At 57.0% G+C, this 14,488-nt stretch overlaps 8 protein-coding genes across 8 annotated transcripts; 4 read left to right on the forward strand and 4 right to left on the reverse strand.

The window, feature by feature from the left end:
* Positions 1-787: 787 nt before the first annotated feature.
* Positions 788-1,944, reverse strand: BKA78DRAFT_244170 (NADP-dependent oxidoreductase domain-containing protein; the record flags this gene model as incomplete). The annotated part of the gene is made up of 4 exons (XM_066884009.1): positions 788-1,011; positions 1,056-1,239; positions 1,286-1,482; positions 1,527-1,944. 4 exons carry the CDS (start codon positions 1,942-1,944, stop codon positions 788-790), a joined length of 1,023 nt encoding a protein of 340 aa, XP_066750143.1.
* A 1,042-nt stretch (positions 1,945-2,986) lies between these two features.
* On the forward strand, positions 2,987-4,018 carry BKA78DRAFT_245190 (uncharacterized protein; the record flags this gene model as incomplete). The annotated part of the gene is made up of 2 exons (XM_066884102.1): positions 2,987-3,913; positions 3,962-4,018. 2 exons carry the CDS (start codon positions 2,987-2,989, stop codon positions 4,016-4,018), a joined length of 984 nt encoding a protein of 327 aa, XP_066750144.1.
* Positions 4,019-6,353: 2,335 nt separating this feature from the next.
* On the reverse strand, positions 6,354-7,219 carry BKA78DRAFT_349363 (uncharacterized protein; the record flags this gene model as incomplete). The annotated part of the gene is made up of 2 exons (XM_066890791.1): positions 6,354-7,037; positions 7,091-7,219. The coding sequence occupies 2 exons, from the start codon at positions 7,217-7,219 to the stop codon at positions 6,354-6,356; spliced, it is 813 nt and encodes a 270-aa protein (XP_066750145.1).
* A 379-nt stretch (positions 7,220-7,598) lies between these two features.
* BKA78DRAFT_349364 (chaperonin 10-like protein) lies at positions 7,599-8,860 on the forward strand (the record flags this gene model as incomplete). The annotated part of the gene is made up of 3 exons (XM_066890792.1): positions 7,599-7,661; positions 7,707-8,486; positions 8,531-8,860. The coding sequence occupies 3 exons, from the start codon at positions 7,599-7,601 to the stop codon at positions 8,858-8,860; spliced, it is 1,173 nt and encodes a 390-aa protein (XP_066750146.1).
* Positions 8,861-9,266: 406 nt separating this feature from the next.
* Positions 9,267-10,782, forward strand: BKA78DRAFT_304342 (uncharacterized protein). The gene is made up of 2 exons (XM_066887614.1): positions 9,267-9,849; positions 9,902-10,782. Exons 1-2 carry the CDS (start codon positions 9,529-9,531, stop codon positions 10,640-10,642), a joined length of 1,062 nt encoding a protein of 353 aa, XP_066750147.1. The 5' UTR covers positions 9,267-9,528; the 3' UTR covers positions 10,643-10,782.
* Positions 10,783-12,180, reverse strand: BKA78DRAFT_304346 (ATP synthase delta subunit-domain-containing protein). The gene is made up of 4 exons (XM_066887615.1): positions 11,935-12,180; positions 11,462-11,776; positions 11,326-11,415; positions 10,783-11,279 (listed from the first exon to the last, which is right to left on the reverse strand). The coding sequence occupies exons 1-4, from the start codon at positions 12,085-12,087 to the stop codon at positions 11,166-11,168; spliced, it is 672 nt and encodes a 223-aa protein (XP_066750148.1). The 5' UTR covers positions 12,088-12,180; the 3' UTR covers positions 10,783-11,165.
* A 106-nt stretch (positions 12,181-12,286) lies between these two features.
* BKA78DRAFT_304349 (uncharacterized protein) lies at positions 12,287-13,744 on the reverse strand. The gene is made up of 3 exons (XM_066887616.1): positions 13,445-13,744; positions 13,201-13,400; positions 12,287-13,154 (listed from the first exon to the last, which is right to left on the reverse strand). The coding sequence occupies exons 1-3, from the start codon at positions 13,618-13,620 to the stop codon at positions 12,412-12,414; spliced, it is 1,119 nt and encodes a 372-aa protein (XP_066750149.1). The 5' UTR covers positions 13,621-13,744; the 3' UTR covers positions 12,287-12,411.
* A 136-nt stretch (positions 13,745-13,880) lies between these two features.
* BKA78DRAFT_24953 (uncharacterized protein) lies at positions 13,881-14,328 on the forward strand. Its single transcript, XM_066884485.1, has one exon. The coding sequence runs from the start codon at positions 13,926-13,928 to the stop codon at positions 14,238-14,240; it is 315 nt and encodes a 104-aa protein (XP_066750150.1). The 5' UTR covers positions 13,881-13,925; the 3' UTR covers positions 14,241-14,328.
* Positions 14,329-14,488: the final 160 nt, after the last annotated feature.

The following is a 14,488-nucleotide window of genomic DNA, read 5'->3' on the forward strand; positions in this document are numbered from 1 at the left end:
CTTTGCTGCTGCTACCGCTGCCGGTTGGGCGCGCGCGGCTTGCCATGCTGCTTGCTGCGTCGTTTCTGTTGTATGGATAGATGGATGTGTGATATTGGGAGCAGAGGAAGCGCTCGTGGATGGCACGTAGGTATGAGTGTGGGTTTCGCTCGTTCGAGAGTGGAGGCGGGTGGTGCGGTGCGCGGGTTCGACTTTCGGCCGGTAGGTCGCGTAGGTTGGAAGCAAAGATCGGTCGCGAGCAGAAGAATATACAGCAAGGTACTCGTCGGGGGCGTCTAGTGGTGGTTACAAGTCCAGCTTATATCGACAAGGCAAGTGTGCGAAAAACAGCAGACGCAAAGGTAAGCTGATGCGGGGACCAACGCTCGGTCGTCGTGCCACAAGTAGGTGGGGCGGGGCCGCGGCGTGAGAATGCGAGAAGTCTTTTTTGAGATCAGCCTCGGGGGCAGAAAAGTGATTGCTCTGATTTGGTTCGTAGCTGGGACCGCTGTTGAGGGATGAGGTTTGTGACAGGGTTCGTGGTGGTGTGGTTGGTGGGGTGGATTTTTGGTATAGCGTCGCCTGCCGATTGCGGTAAGTGGGCGTATAAAAAGCTCAGATAAATTCCTGTCGCCATCTCATGAGAGAATGCAATTTATCAGCTCAGCATTGTGTCATCTGGTAGTCGTCCAGTCACAAGAGAACATGCACATCAATCATCAAGAACAAATTGAATTTATTTCTGCAAAATCTATGCCCAGCCAAACCATCTGTCTAGGGTATACGCAAAACTCTCCAACAAACCAGCTTACGGCAGGTTCTCCAGGGGGTCGTAGTCCTCCTTGGGGTGGGGCTTGTCGGGCATGTGCAGGTTGACGCCAAACGGCGGGTACACGAAGCGGGTGATGCCCTTCTTCTTGTGAATGTCCTCGAGCGCGGCCAGCTCGTCGGCCGACAGCGGGATGATGGTCCTGTTCTCTTCTATCCGCGAGGGCGTGACGGACTTGGCGAGGACGGAGCTGCCACGTGCGACTGCGAATTGTTAGAAGGGTAAGAAAGTTTGGGGGACGACGTACCGTGGTAGCTCAGCAGAACGGTGCCGGCGCCGACCTTGTGCTTTTGGGCGAATTCGTTGACGGCCTCCTCCTTGAACAGGGGGCTGCCCGTGCTGCCCAGGGGGCTGTAGGCGGTGATGTGGATGCCCTTGGACTTGCAAAAGTCGACAATCTCTTGCTGCGGGCAGTAGGGGTGGTTCTCAATCTGGGATGCATTAGCAACTGGATTATACGATTCAAGGGGCACTCACCTGGTTGACGGCGGGAACGACGTCGGTCCTCTTGAGCAGAGCCTCGAGAAAGGGCACGCTAAAGTTGGAGACACCAATGGCCTTGACCTTGCCGGTCGAGAGGAGCTTCTCCATCTGCTTGTACGTGTCGACAAAAGTCCACGCCTTGTCGAGGTCACGAGAGCCGTCGGGATGCTTGGGGAACATGGGGTGGTTTCCTGCAACAATTAGACAATGCGTTGTTTTGGAGATGGCGGCTTACCATTGGGGTTCATGGGTGCGGGCCAATGCATGAGATAGAGGTCGACATAGTCAAGACCCAGCTTCTTCAAGCTCAAGTCAAGGTTCTCCTCGACGCGCGAGTGGTAGGTACACCACAGCTTGGTGGTAACGTGGACTTCTTCACGCTTGACGCCCGAGGCAAAGCCCTCCTTGAGACCCTCGCCGACCTCTTCCTCGTTGCCATAGACGTAAGCGCAGTCAATGTGCTTGTAGCCAGACTTGAGAGCGTGGGCGACGGCAGTCTTGACCTGACCAGGCTCGGATTGCCAGGTGCCCAGTCCCAATGCGGGGATGGTGGCACCGGTGTTGAGGGGTAGAGGGGTGTTCATGGTGGGCTTGGGGTCGATGATGGAGGAAGGGGTAGCTTTGAGGATGAATTTGCAAAGTTGCGGATTCATAGGTGGCAGGAGAAGCGGAAATGGCGTGCTTTAGAGAAGATACCCCCAGCCATCCATGTTCTCGTTGAGTACCCCACCTCTCGTCCTCACGCAATCGCACCAAAGACCGATGACGCTAGGTGGAGCGTGCTCAAGCTCTCTCCGCCTCGAGTCGGCTACCACTGCGGAGATGTATGGATGCCTTGATGCCTGAGTAGCTCACATGTTTGTGCGACAACGACAACCTACGACCTACTCTGTCAGCATGCAACACCACAGACACCACATCTTCATCACAGAAAGAGAAGGAAGACTCCTGGATGGTGATCGCAACCTATTTTCCACAAGCGGCTACACTGCGGCTAGCAGTACCTAGCGCTCCCGCTCCAGTCCCGCTGTAGGGCAGTTGAGCCTCATCCAAGACTTTTCGACTCGGACAAAGATTGCCATCAAGACTGTGCAATGCAGCAACAAGAATCCCGTCGTCCTCCAGACTTCTTTTGAGACGACTAGACGCATCCAAGAACACACCCGACATCCGAGTTGATCGGCGGATCTCATCCTCCACGGCCTCTCCGCGCTACCGAAAAGTGGTTTCCGAAGCTCGCCTCCCTGTTGACATCAGTACATTTCCACTTGGAGACGGTGTAACCTGATGGTCAGGCGAACCAGCCATTCTGCGCTCTCCTAATTCCACGGGGAACAGTAATGCCGGTCCGACTTTGTGGGGTTGGCTGAAGGCGGCTGTCGAGCGTCGTTGCGAGCGAGTCCACGTCCGGGGGAACTTAGTTTCCAGACCCCTTCTGCATCATGGATTCCGGGGCTTGGGCTTGTTCCCATTCGCTTGGCCTCGACACTTGCCTGTTTCGATCCTCTGGGAGAAGGTCAAACACGGCCGCCGAATTTGCTGTTCCTTTGCGTCGTCAAGTCGATATTTAAACCTTCTTGCCACCATTCGGCCTTCATCCCACATCAACCAACACAACCTTGCTGTCCGTCCTTGTTCATTTAGAGTTTCCAGAGATACCCCAAGTCGCATTTAGCACCTGTTACGACCTCCACCATGGCCCCCATCGCCATTGACCAGATCAACAACGGCCAGACCTTTGAGAAGCCGGCCTTCAACAAGGCTCGCGACGGCCTCGCCCTCGAGTCGCTCTCGGACGACATTGACGCCGTCAACGTCCTCAAGGACAAGATCAGGAACGGCCAGGCCTCGCAGGAGGAAAAGGACATTTACGAAAAGTCGCAATTCGACGCCGACAAGGACAAGACGCAGTTCCGCCAATATGACTCTGCCTGCGACCGCGTCAAGAACTTTTACCGCGAGCAGCACGAGAAGCAGACGGTCGCCTACAACCTCAAGGCGCGCAACGACTTCCACAGCAAGACGCGCGCCGAAATGACCATCTGGCAAGCCATGGAGAAGCTCAACACGCTCATCGACGAGTCGGATCCCGACACCTCGCTCTCCCAGATTGAGCATCTGCTGCAGTCGGCCGAGGCCATTCGCCGGGACGGCAAGCCGCGCTGGATGCAGCTGACGGGCCTGATTCACGACCTGGGCAAGCTGCTCTTCTTCTTCGACGCGCAGGGCCAGTGGGACGTTGTCGGCGACACGTTCCCCGTGGGCTGCGCCTTCGACGAGCGCATCATCTACCCCGACACGTTCAAGGGCAACCCCGACCACGACAACGAAATCTACAGCACAAAGCACGGCATCTACACGCCCGGCTGCGGCCTCGACAACGTCATGCTCAGCTGGGGCCACGACGAGTACCTCTACCACATTGCCAAGGAGCAGAGCACCCTGCCCGACGAGGCCCTCGCCATGATCCGCTACCACTCCTTTTACCCCTGGCACAAGGAGGGCGCCTACGACTGGATGATGAACGAGAAGGACCGCAAGATGCTCGACGCCGTTCGCGCCTTTAACCCATACGACCTGTACAGCAAGAGCGACGGCATCCCCAAGGTCGAGGACCTCAAGGTACGTTATCCAAAAGCCTCTTGCAGAACGTACACTGACACTTTCCAGGACTACTACCTCGAGCTCATCGACGAGTACTTCCCCAGCAAGGTCATCAAGTGGTAGAGTGGGACGGTGTTGTCTTTCCCATGTCGTAATGTCTTTCATTTGCAACGCACGATTTCCATTTAGATCCCCCGCGGCGGGGGCAGCAGTATCAACCAGCATAGACCAATGATGCACGAGAGCGTCTGGACACCGGCTCTTGTCGTTGGCTTTTTTCAACTTCCAAGTGTCGAATGCCTCGTGTGACTGACTGCTGTGGTAGCTGACAGTGACGCAGTGCTACTCGACTTTGCTTAATCACTGCTTCCCCTCATTCCATCTTTTGGCCAACGGTGTAGGTAGGCTTGGTAGATGCAACACGACTCCTTGGGCTGGCTGGGCATCAGTTATTGCTGTGTCCTTACTTGCCAACTCATCAAACAGCGTTTCTGCCCAACACCCAAACCCATTCCTTCGCTTTCGCTATCGCATTAGCACATGTCTGCCCTTCCTACGCTCTGCCCCGACGACAAGCTTCGAGTTGGAGAGCCGCCAAGTTGGAGAATTGGAGAAGCGCCCAGTCCATTAGCATCTGTCCACCACACCTCCCAACTCCCACCCATCCTCTCTTTCTGCGCTGCACTGCTCTGCTCTGCCATCGACAAAGAGAGCCCTCACTCCCTCCCTCCTCGCATCACCACCACAACCAACAACAACGGAAACACAGTCCCGCTTCCGCTCCAGTCCTCCACACCAACACTGCTTGCCTACTGTACGCCCCCATCCCTCCCTTCCTCTCCTATACGCCTACTAGTTATCTGCCTTCCACAACATCCCAACGGTACGTAGTCAGACAGTCTCGACGCTTTCCTCGCGCACAGCCAAAGAGGCAATCGGTCCCGCCGACCGCCGCGCTATGTTTGCCGTTTCGGGCCAGGCGGGTTGACGTCATAGGTGGCATTGGAGCGACCCGACAGTGCTCTCAAGTAAGATACCGTCGACCGCTGAGGCAAAACTTCTGCCGCAGCCTCGCAGTCGGTGTGTGTGGCGTTAGTGGCGCGACACCCACATCGTATTCCCGTCGGCCCTCGTGCGCCACAGCAGCATTCCCTTTCCCATACCATCCTTTCTCGTCTTTTCGTGCTCCAATCACGTCACATCCCTCTTCCTTCTTTGCTTTTCTCAGTGCCTTGACAACCTACAAATGGGGCAATCTTCCCCACGCGCTCGCCAACTTGCCGTAGATGGTTAGCCTGGCGCAGAGCAGCAAATCAGAGGGTAGAGTGCAGCAACTTCGAACGTCGCAAGCTGCGAGCCCGGAAAGCACCATTTTTGCGCTGGAAGAGGAAGGTGTGTGCGGAGCTTTTTTGTAGGGTGGAATGGTGGTTGGTTGTTTTAGTGGGTGGGTTGGTTGGAGGATTAGCTGAGAGCAATCTACATGTTGCGCTTTTGTTTCAGTGGTTTTGATATCTAAGATGTGGTGTACTCCAGCACTTCTTCTTCCCCTCTGTCCTGCCTGTGTTCCCCAGATCTATCTGGCTGTAGGTATGTAGACGCGAGAAGAGTCGTTAGCCTCCTCAACCAACGTCTCCATTCGTGAAGATACAAAAGAGGCAGCGGACTCACCTACCCCTCTCTCTCGGCTCCGAAGAGGTTTTTTGTACCTCCGAATACCCACATTCATCCTCACACTCCTATTCTGGATTCCCAAATGGAGAATCGGGAATTTCCAACTCATGAGTATGGCTGATAGTTTCTCGTTTGTGTTGCGAGCTCGCATCTCAACCTCAAAGCAGCATGTCTTGCGCGTACGAAGTCCGACTCCGGGTACGGGCACGAACACGGACACGGATGCGGACACGGATACGGCGCCCTCTACCAGTCAGTCAACAATCAGTCAGTTAATCCGTAGGGAGGAGCTCCTCCAGCACAGCACCGCCACACCTCGCCTCAACCTCTCTCGCTTCATGCACAAAAGGGCAAGCTTCGCGCGAATCTTCCTTTCTCTTTTCCGCCCTCGTGTAAACGGGTTTGCTGAGCGGTTGAGTGGCTAAGCGGCTACCACATGGGGCAAGAGTTCCCGACGCTACTTGGACGCTACGCTGCATGCGGCGGGCATGGGGTCGTTGGGATGGCTGTTCTGGTCCGATGGGGGAAGATGAAGTCCGAAGAGATGGGTTAGACTAGGGGTCACACGTGAGAGCGTGAGGGAAGCGTGGTGAGGCGGATGAGATGAGGCTGATGGGCGGGAGTGGGTGGACGTGGGGGCAGCGAGGGCGCGCGGACATCAAGGTGTTGTGTTCAGTCAAGTACTTATTTGGATAGGTGGAAAAGGAACCTGCAATTGGGAATACTTCTGCTTGCGCCCCATCTACCACTCCTTCTTCCTCCCCCTAGCACCCCCTTAAACCCCTGCTTACCTGCCCATCCACCCACCGTCAACCGTCACAACCTCACCACTGACGTATCCCGCGGCCCTTGTCGCCAACCACACGACAACGCCCTTAAAGTCCTCTGCACTCCCCCAGCGGCCAGCCGGAATGCGGGCCAAGATGCTATCAGCGCGGGCCTTGTCGTTGATGAGAGCGGTATTCATCTCGGTGGCAATGTAGCCGGGGGCAATGGCGTTGACATTGACGCCCTTGCCGGCCCACTCGTTGCTCAGCGCCTTGGTCAGCTGCGCGACGCCGCCCTTGCTCGCCGCGTACGCCGGCACCGTGATGCCGCCCTGGAAGCTGAGCAGCGAGGCGACGTTGATGACGGCGCCGCGGCGCCCGCTGGCCGCGAAGCCCACCGACGCCGGGATGGATTCGGCTGGTCGCGAGAGCATGTGCGCGCCCACGTCGCGGCAGAGCGTGAAGACCGTGTGCAGATTTACCTGAAGCACCGCGTGCCAGTCGTCATCAGGGAACTGGTGCGCGGGGTGTCGCCGCTGGATGCCCGCGCAGTTGAGCAAAATGTCGATGCTGTGGCCGTCTTTGAGGATTTTGGGCGTCAGGGCCGCGACAGACGCCGCGTCCGACAGGTCGGCCGTGTAGATGGTGGCTTTGCGGCCGAGCGCTTCGATTTGCGATTTGGTTGCCGTGTTGGACGTGTCGCGCTGGAGAAAAGGGTTAGAAATGGGAATTGGGACTGGAGGAGCTCTGCGCGAACCTGGACGAGCAAGAGGTCTGCGCCGGCTTCTGCCAATGCTATGGCCATGGTCTGTCCGATTCCGCGTGTACCACCCGTGACCATCGCCGTCTGGCCTTCCAACGAGAACAATTGCTGGACTGAAGTCATGGTGGATGTGGGGAGAAGAGCTGGGGAAAGATGATGTTGAAGAGATGTCAATCGAGTCTGGGCCATCAGTACACAAAAAGGGGAACGGAAGCTTAAAGACTGTCCGGCGGGATCGGAATTGGCGTGATATTATCTGACGACAGTGCCTGGTCGGGCGTGGGGGGAGCTCTCTGGGAGGAGGGTTGCTGGTGGGGCAATGGCGCGGGGCCGTCGGGATTTGACTCAGTCGCCGATGGCTGCCCCGCAAGATGCTCTTGACCCTGGGTATAGCTTTCCGGCGCGTCCTCTTTCTTGTCGCAAGTTGAAGCTCTCTTCTGTCACCATATTTCCCTTTTTCCAGATCCTCCTCTGGGAAACATTGTCAAACATACCAGTCAAAATGTCTGTCGAAACGAAAACAGTTCGCGCCTCGGTGCTCCATGCACCCAAAGACCTGCGCCTTGTAAGTTACCAGTCCAATTCACAACAAACCTCTAATTCCATTCAGGAAGATCGCTCGCTGCCGGCTCCTGGGCCAAATGAGCTGCAAGTAGCGGTGCGCGCGACGGGACTATGCGGTAGCGACTTGCACTACTACCACCACTACCGCAACGGCGACATTCTCGTCAAGGAGCCGCTGTCACTCGGTCACGAGTCTGCAGGCGTCGTCGTGGCCGTCGGCTCCGAAGCCACCAACTTCAGAGTCGGCGACAAGGTCGCTCTCGAAGTGGGACAGCCCTGCGGAGACTGTGACCGGTGCAAAGAGGGCCGCTACAACATTTGCAAAGGCATGAAATTCCGCAGCAGCGCCAAAGCCTTTCCTCATGCCCAAGGCACGCTGCAAGACCGCATCAACCACCCGGCGGCGTGGTGCCACAAGCTCCCGGACAGCCTCAGCCTGGAGCTCGGCGCTCTGTTGGAGCCATTGGGCGTTGCCATTCATGCCACGAGGAGAGCGCAATTGGCGCCGCTGAGTACCGTTCTTGTTTTTGGCGCTGGTGCCGTTGGTTTGCTGGTGGCTGCCATGGCCAAGATTTCTGGCGCTACGGTGGTGATTGCAGACATTGATGCTGGCAGAGTCGACTTTGCCGTCCAGAATGGCTTTGCTCATGCGGCGTACACGGTCCCAATGAAGAGGGGAAAAGACATTGACGAGAGCTTGGAAATCGCAAAGGAGACTGCCGCGGCGATAGGACAAGTAAAGAAGTTTACGGGAGAGGAGGTGGGCGAGGTTGACGCCGTCTTTGAGTGCACCGGCGTACCGTCTTGCTTGCAAGCAGGCATCTACGTGAGTCCACTGACCTGGTTTCCATTCCTTGCTGACTTTCACAGGCCACTCGACCAGGTGGTCGCGTCCTCCTCATCGGCATGGGCACGCCGATTCAGACTCTTCCCATCTCTGCGGCGGCTCTTCGCGAAGTCGATCTCGTCGGCGTCTTTCGCTACGCCAACACGTATCCCACGGGAATCGAGGTCGTCTCGAGGCCTCCCAGCGCCGACTACCCCGACTTTACCAAGCTCGTGACCCACCGGTACACTGGACTCGACTCGCTGCCCGAGGCGTTTGAGATGGCGGCCAAGACAAAGGATGCAGAGGGAAAGCTGGTGCTCAAGGTTGTAGTCAATGTGAATGACGGGACGTCGAGTCCGTCCAAGCTGTAGAGTCGTAGATTTGTGATTAGGCGTACTGTTAATTGATTTTTACTTGTCTCCGTATTGACGCTTGGTGTTGACCTCCATTGCAACCGAGACCGTCGTATCGCAGATGATCAACGGAATACACGACGCGAAAAATGGGTAGACGCGTCGTCCGGGGAAAATGTCGTCAGAAGGGACGCGAGACCAGGATATCAGGAAAGAATTACCCGCACCAGCCACAGGGGCTGAACGAATGGAGAATTGGTAGGCCGCGGACGGCTCCGTGAGTAGCAAGAGTTGAGGAGCTGAGGCTGGTGAATTTGCAGTGTGCCTGGTCTTGTCCCAAAGGGATTGGGTTTCCGGTGGATCTGGGGAAAGAAAGAGACGGTCGCGGGCAAAGTCGACCGACCCTGTCCTCTGCCTTATGTAACAACACCATCCGCGCTGTCGTCAACTTGGATCGCCATATAACGTCGCCATGTCGTTCGCTGCTGCTCGAGTTTTTTCTCTAGATTCCGCACTCCTCTCCCTCTTCCATTGGTATTGCCTGTCGAATTCTCAGTCTTTGGTTCCACCGGATTGAAAGCTGCACTGCATTTCGGCCACTTGTTGAGATCCCTGCCGAACAACCAAGCTGCTGTCACTTGGCCTCGCAAACACCAACTCTTCCTCGAATTCTTCATCCTCCCACAATGGCCCCCCGCAAGCTCAACGTCGCCATCTCTGGCCTCGGCCGCATGGGCGCCCGCCACGCCCTCAACTTCTACACCCGCACGCCGCGCGCCAACGTCGTGGCAGCCTTTACTCCCGACCCGCAAGAGGCGCAATGGGGCCGCGTCAACCTGCCCGAGGTGCAAATATACGACAACTACGACGAGATGCTCAAGCACCCGGGGCTGGAGGCCGTCGTCGTGGCCACCGTGACCACGGCCCACGCCGAGCAGGCCATCAAGGCCATTGAGGCCGACAAGCACGTCCTGTGCGAGAAGCCGCTGAGCACCAGCGTCGAAGTGGTGCGTTGTTGTAGCCAGCTAGCTCCATACACATGCTGACTAGCCCCTTTAGTCCCAATCCGTCTGCGACGCCGCCGCCAGAAAGCCTCACCTCAAGGTGCTCTGTGGCTTCTCGCGCCGCTTCGACGCATCGTACCGCGACGCCTTCGACCGGATGGACGCGGGCGCCATCGGGCGGGCCTCCGTGTTCCGCAGCCAAACGTGCGACAAGCTGGACCCATCGGGCTTCTTCGTGAGCTACGCGCAGTACTCGGGGGGCATCTTCGTCGACTGCAACATCCACGACATCGACCTGGCGCTGTGGTACTTTGGGCAGGACTCGGTGGTCAAGTCGGTGGTGGCGCTGGGCATCACGGCCGTGTCCCCGGAGCTGCGCAAGTACAACGACGTCGACAACGGCGTCGGCGTCGTCGAGTTCTGGGGCGGCAAGCTGGCCTACTTTTACAGCTCGCGCATGATGGCCGCCGGCCAGCACGACATGTCCGAGATCATTGGCACCGCTGGCAAGCTGTCGGTCAACGCAAACCCTCAGGGCACCCTCGTCGAGATGCACGAGCCCAACGGCGTGCGCCGCGAGATTCCCCAGCACTACTACGGCCGCTTCGAGCACGCCTTTGTCACTGAGGCAAACGAGTTCACTGCCGCCTGCCTCGACAACACGAAGCTGCCCTTTAAGCTGTCGGGCGCCGTCCAGGCTGTCAAGATTGGCTGCGCCCTGCAGGAGAGCTTGAACTCGGGCAAGAAGATTTGGTTTGACGAGACGGGCCGCAGAATCGAAAAGGCCAACCTGTAGATGGCCATTTAGACTTTAGATCTTTCACTGTTTTAATTTTGTGCAGACTGCTATGGCGTCTGAGTGTTGGACGCTTCTCGGTACGACAAGAAGACCTGTCATGCGTAGATTCTAGATATGAAGATATGAAGACTTGTGCTGCCTTTTGTGATTTTGTGGCATCTTTGCCGACTGCTTATTCTTTGGTTTTCATATTTATGTCTGTAGGCGAGTTGAGGATGCAAATTGACCGCGACAATTTGATGGTTGGGGATGTAAAAAGTACCTCCGGCCTGACGACAGCTGATGCACGAGACTCGGACAAGCACCGCCTCCAAGCAGCAGGAGGATTTCTAGATGGGCATGACTTGACTTGCAACTCCATTCAAACGCTCTATCCGCTATGATTCATGGTGACGAGTTCTTATTCATCGCCTTTACTACGCAGATTGAAAGATTCCAAAATGCATTCTCAAGCCCCTCCGCATCTAGCATACACAGGCGCTTGTCTCCCGTCCTTTCGAAAAAGTGGAAAGAACCGCATTTACAAAGCGTCCTGGAGGAGCTTGTTGAGCTTGGCAATCTTGGCCGAGACGCTGAGGTCAATGGTCCTGTCGCCGACTTCGACGACCAGGCCGCCCTTGATGTCGGGGTTGACCTGAGCATGTTAGTGGGCTGTCCAGCGATGGAGAGAAGAGTCTCACCTTGGAAACGACCTTGAGCTTCTTGCCCTGGGCGAGGGGCGACTTGGAGACGGCGGCCTCGAGGCGGCTGAGCACCTTGTTGTCGAGGGGCTACGGACAATCAGCATGCACCCACGTCTTTCAACGACAAACGTACAGCAGCGCTGGTGACGTTGAGCTCGACCTCGCCGCGGTAGGCGCTCATGAGGGTGGTGAACTTCTCAGTGACGGGCTGCAGGACCGAGAGGCGGTTGTTCTCGGCGAGGGTCTCGAGGAAGTTCTTGATGAGGCCGTCCTTGTCCGCTCCGACGTTCTTCTGGAGCTCCGCGACAATGGCCTTCTTGTCGGCCGGCGACAGCGAGGGCGACGACAGCAGCTGCGTCAGCTTGGGGTCCTTCTTGAAGACGGCGGCGAGGCTCTCGAGGGCCTTGGCCGTGGGCTCGAGCGAGGACGTCTTGGCCGCGGCCGTGTACTGTCGTCACAGCAAGCCGTCAGCGTGTGTCTGTTCTGTTTCCCCGCCAATTGTGTTCCTGGTGTCCCTCGTTTCCCATTTCATCTCGTCCCCAGTCGGACCCGGCCCAATTGCATCCATCTCTTCAATTGACATCTCCACGGGCGGGGGAGACGTACCAGAGCGCTCGCGTAGGTGCCGTCGACGCCGAACAGGGCAACGGGCGGCTTGGTCGAGGGTGCGGCGGCCTGGGCATAGCTCCTGACAGCGACGCGGGGAGCGGCCGATGAGGCGCGAGCTGCGGCGGACCGCGCGAACCGGGCTGCGAACATGATGGCCGGGGAGAGCGGAGAGTAGATTGTGGTGGGCGTGGGTGGGCGGCGTTGTCCGTCGAGGTGCTGTTGAGCAGCCAGCAGGACTTGAAGTTCCGATGGTGGAGGTGCGTTGCCGGCGAAAAGCTGACTTAGCACATTGCTTGGCACTCGCGCTGCTGATTCGGATTCCTTTCCACCGACTGCAACACCACAATCACAATTACAACCTCAGGAAAATTGGTCAATTTGTTTTCTACTAACCAATCTAGCTCTGCTCCGCCGCTCGAAAGATTGAATTCATCACATCATCACGCTAGCAACACGAGAAAAACCCCCCGGCATCTACTTGCTTTCAAACGGCGTCTCATATGGACGCTCTGCCTGGGGCGTGATGCGAGCCAAGTGACGCCTCGCGCCATCATCCCAGTCCAGGATCGCAGTATGGACCGCGACACGGTTATCCCAAACAACGACACTACCCTTTTCCCACTTGAGCCGCACCTGAAAGTCGGCTCCCATGGCAATGTGGTTAAAGAGAAACTTGAGGAGGTAGTCGCTCTCCTCCTTCTTGAGCCCCACGATTTGACGCGTAAACTGCGCATTGACGAAGAGCGCCTTTTCTCCCGTCACCGGATGGGTCCGCACAAGAGGATGTTCGGTAGCAATCGGCTCGCGGCGAACGACACCTCCGCGGGAACGACTATTCTCGGCCTGCTCAAAGCCGCTGTGGATGGCCGTCAAACCGTGCAGCCGCTGCTGGAATGCCGGCGAAAGACGGTTGTATGCCTCGGTCATGCTGGCGTACAGCGTGTCGCCACCGGCCTCTGGACCATCCAGGACGTACAGGAACGTAGTGCCAGGAGGCTGCTGCTCAAAAGTCACGTCCGAATGCCATGTGATGGAATTCGTCCTGGTCGTAAAGTAGTCACGAGCAACCGTGTCTTCAGCGCCTCGGTGGACGAGGTGAATCTCGGGATAACCGGCTGGCTGGCCGCTGGAGACGTGGATGTGGTGACGGCCAAAGTAGCCGCCAAAGTCCAGGGCCTCTTGGATGGGAATTTCGGCGAGATCCTGGTCCCGGAAGACTGAAAAGGTAAGTCGTTTTTCTTTCGTCGTTTTCAGTCTACGTACCTGCCACTTTTCTTTGGGCAATGAAGAGAGCCAGTTCGTCTTTTCCCTTGTCCGACAGCTTGCTCAGCTGCACTCCATTGACCTCGGAGCCAATCTTGGGGGCCAGTGGCCGGTGTGTTCCATTCGCAAAGAGATGAGGAAAGGTAGGGTCGGCGTCCTTGCCGTGCTCGTAGTGCTCAAACGGTTGGAGAGGTGGGTACCTGGCCTGTCAGTGGGATTCTCAACGACCAAGGGATGCTCCTACACTTTTGGGTCCCAAGTAGGGAGATAGTGGGGGTAGGAAGCTGGGGCTTGATTCTCCGAGCCATGCTCCTCAATGTCCCTCTGAAAAGCCTTGGGGCCAGTGATGAAGGCTTCTTTGTAATCAACAGGTCCACGGACAGGAGCCTGTTTGGGAGTGTCGACAGCAATAGGGGCCATGATGAATCGAGTCAAGCAAATGTTTTACGACTTTGAATTTACCGGCGACTAGACAAGCTTAAGTATCAAGCGCACACGAGTCCCGGCATCTCCTGGATCCTCACACGACAGGCCAACGCGGAGGGGAGCATCATTTTGCAATGGTCCAGTCCAATGACGATGAAGACAACGACGCCGTTTCAAGGGCCTCTTCCAATCAGCAGCCATGAATGTCGCGTCAACTTGGGAGCTTTTCCGTCATGGGGAGCATGCAGATATCCAAGCGATTGTCAAGTCATGGGGGTTCACGTGATATCCATGGCTTCATGTTCCTACTGGATGCCTTGGGCGGGGTCTTGTCCATCTTATGCACGGTCGACTTGCTCGGAAGCTGGAGAAGGCCAGAACGTGACCGTCCAAACATCACCCAGAGTACAGCAGACAATTTACCATTATCATGTCTCGTCGGATGGGTCGAAAATCACCAAGTGCAAGCGAGGGAGCTGTCTCGTAGCTGCATGGTGTTGTTGCACGCGAGCCACCGGCGCAATCACGCAATTGCGGGACAATGCACGCTCCCAAATCGACGCTCCTCGCCGCGACGCGACACCCTCACCTGGCCGTGTCTTGCTTCATCATGACCCAGTCTTCTTGCGTGCTTGTTTCACGTCCCATCATGTCATGGCCGCCACCACGTCGATATCAGTCGCCCTCTTCACCACCTTTGACCTCTCCTTTTCCTCCAACCACTCCTTTTTCCGGGGGACCTTGGACCTGTCGCTGGTGCCCCTGAATTTTTCCTCCGCATCCCCACACCATGCCTCTCCCCAAGCGCCCAGGTCGCCGCACCCCCAGGTCGCTCCACATTGCAGAGGCAGGCACGGACTAC

The sequence above is a fragment of the Phyllosticta capitalensis genome (assembly GCF_038381095.1).
Source record: "Phyllosticta capitalensis strain CBS 128856 chromosome Unknown BKA78scaffold_1, whole genome shotgun sequence".
Classification (NCBI taxonomy): Eukaryota; Fungi; Ascomycota; class Dothideomycetes; order Botryosphaeriales; family Phyllostictaceae; genus Phyllosticta; species Phyllosticta capitalensis.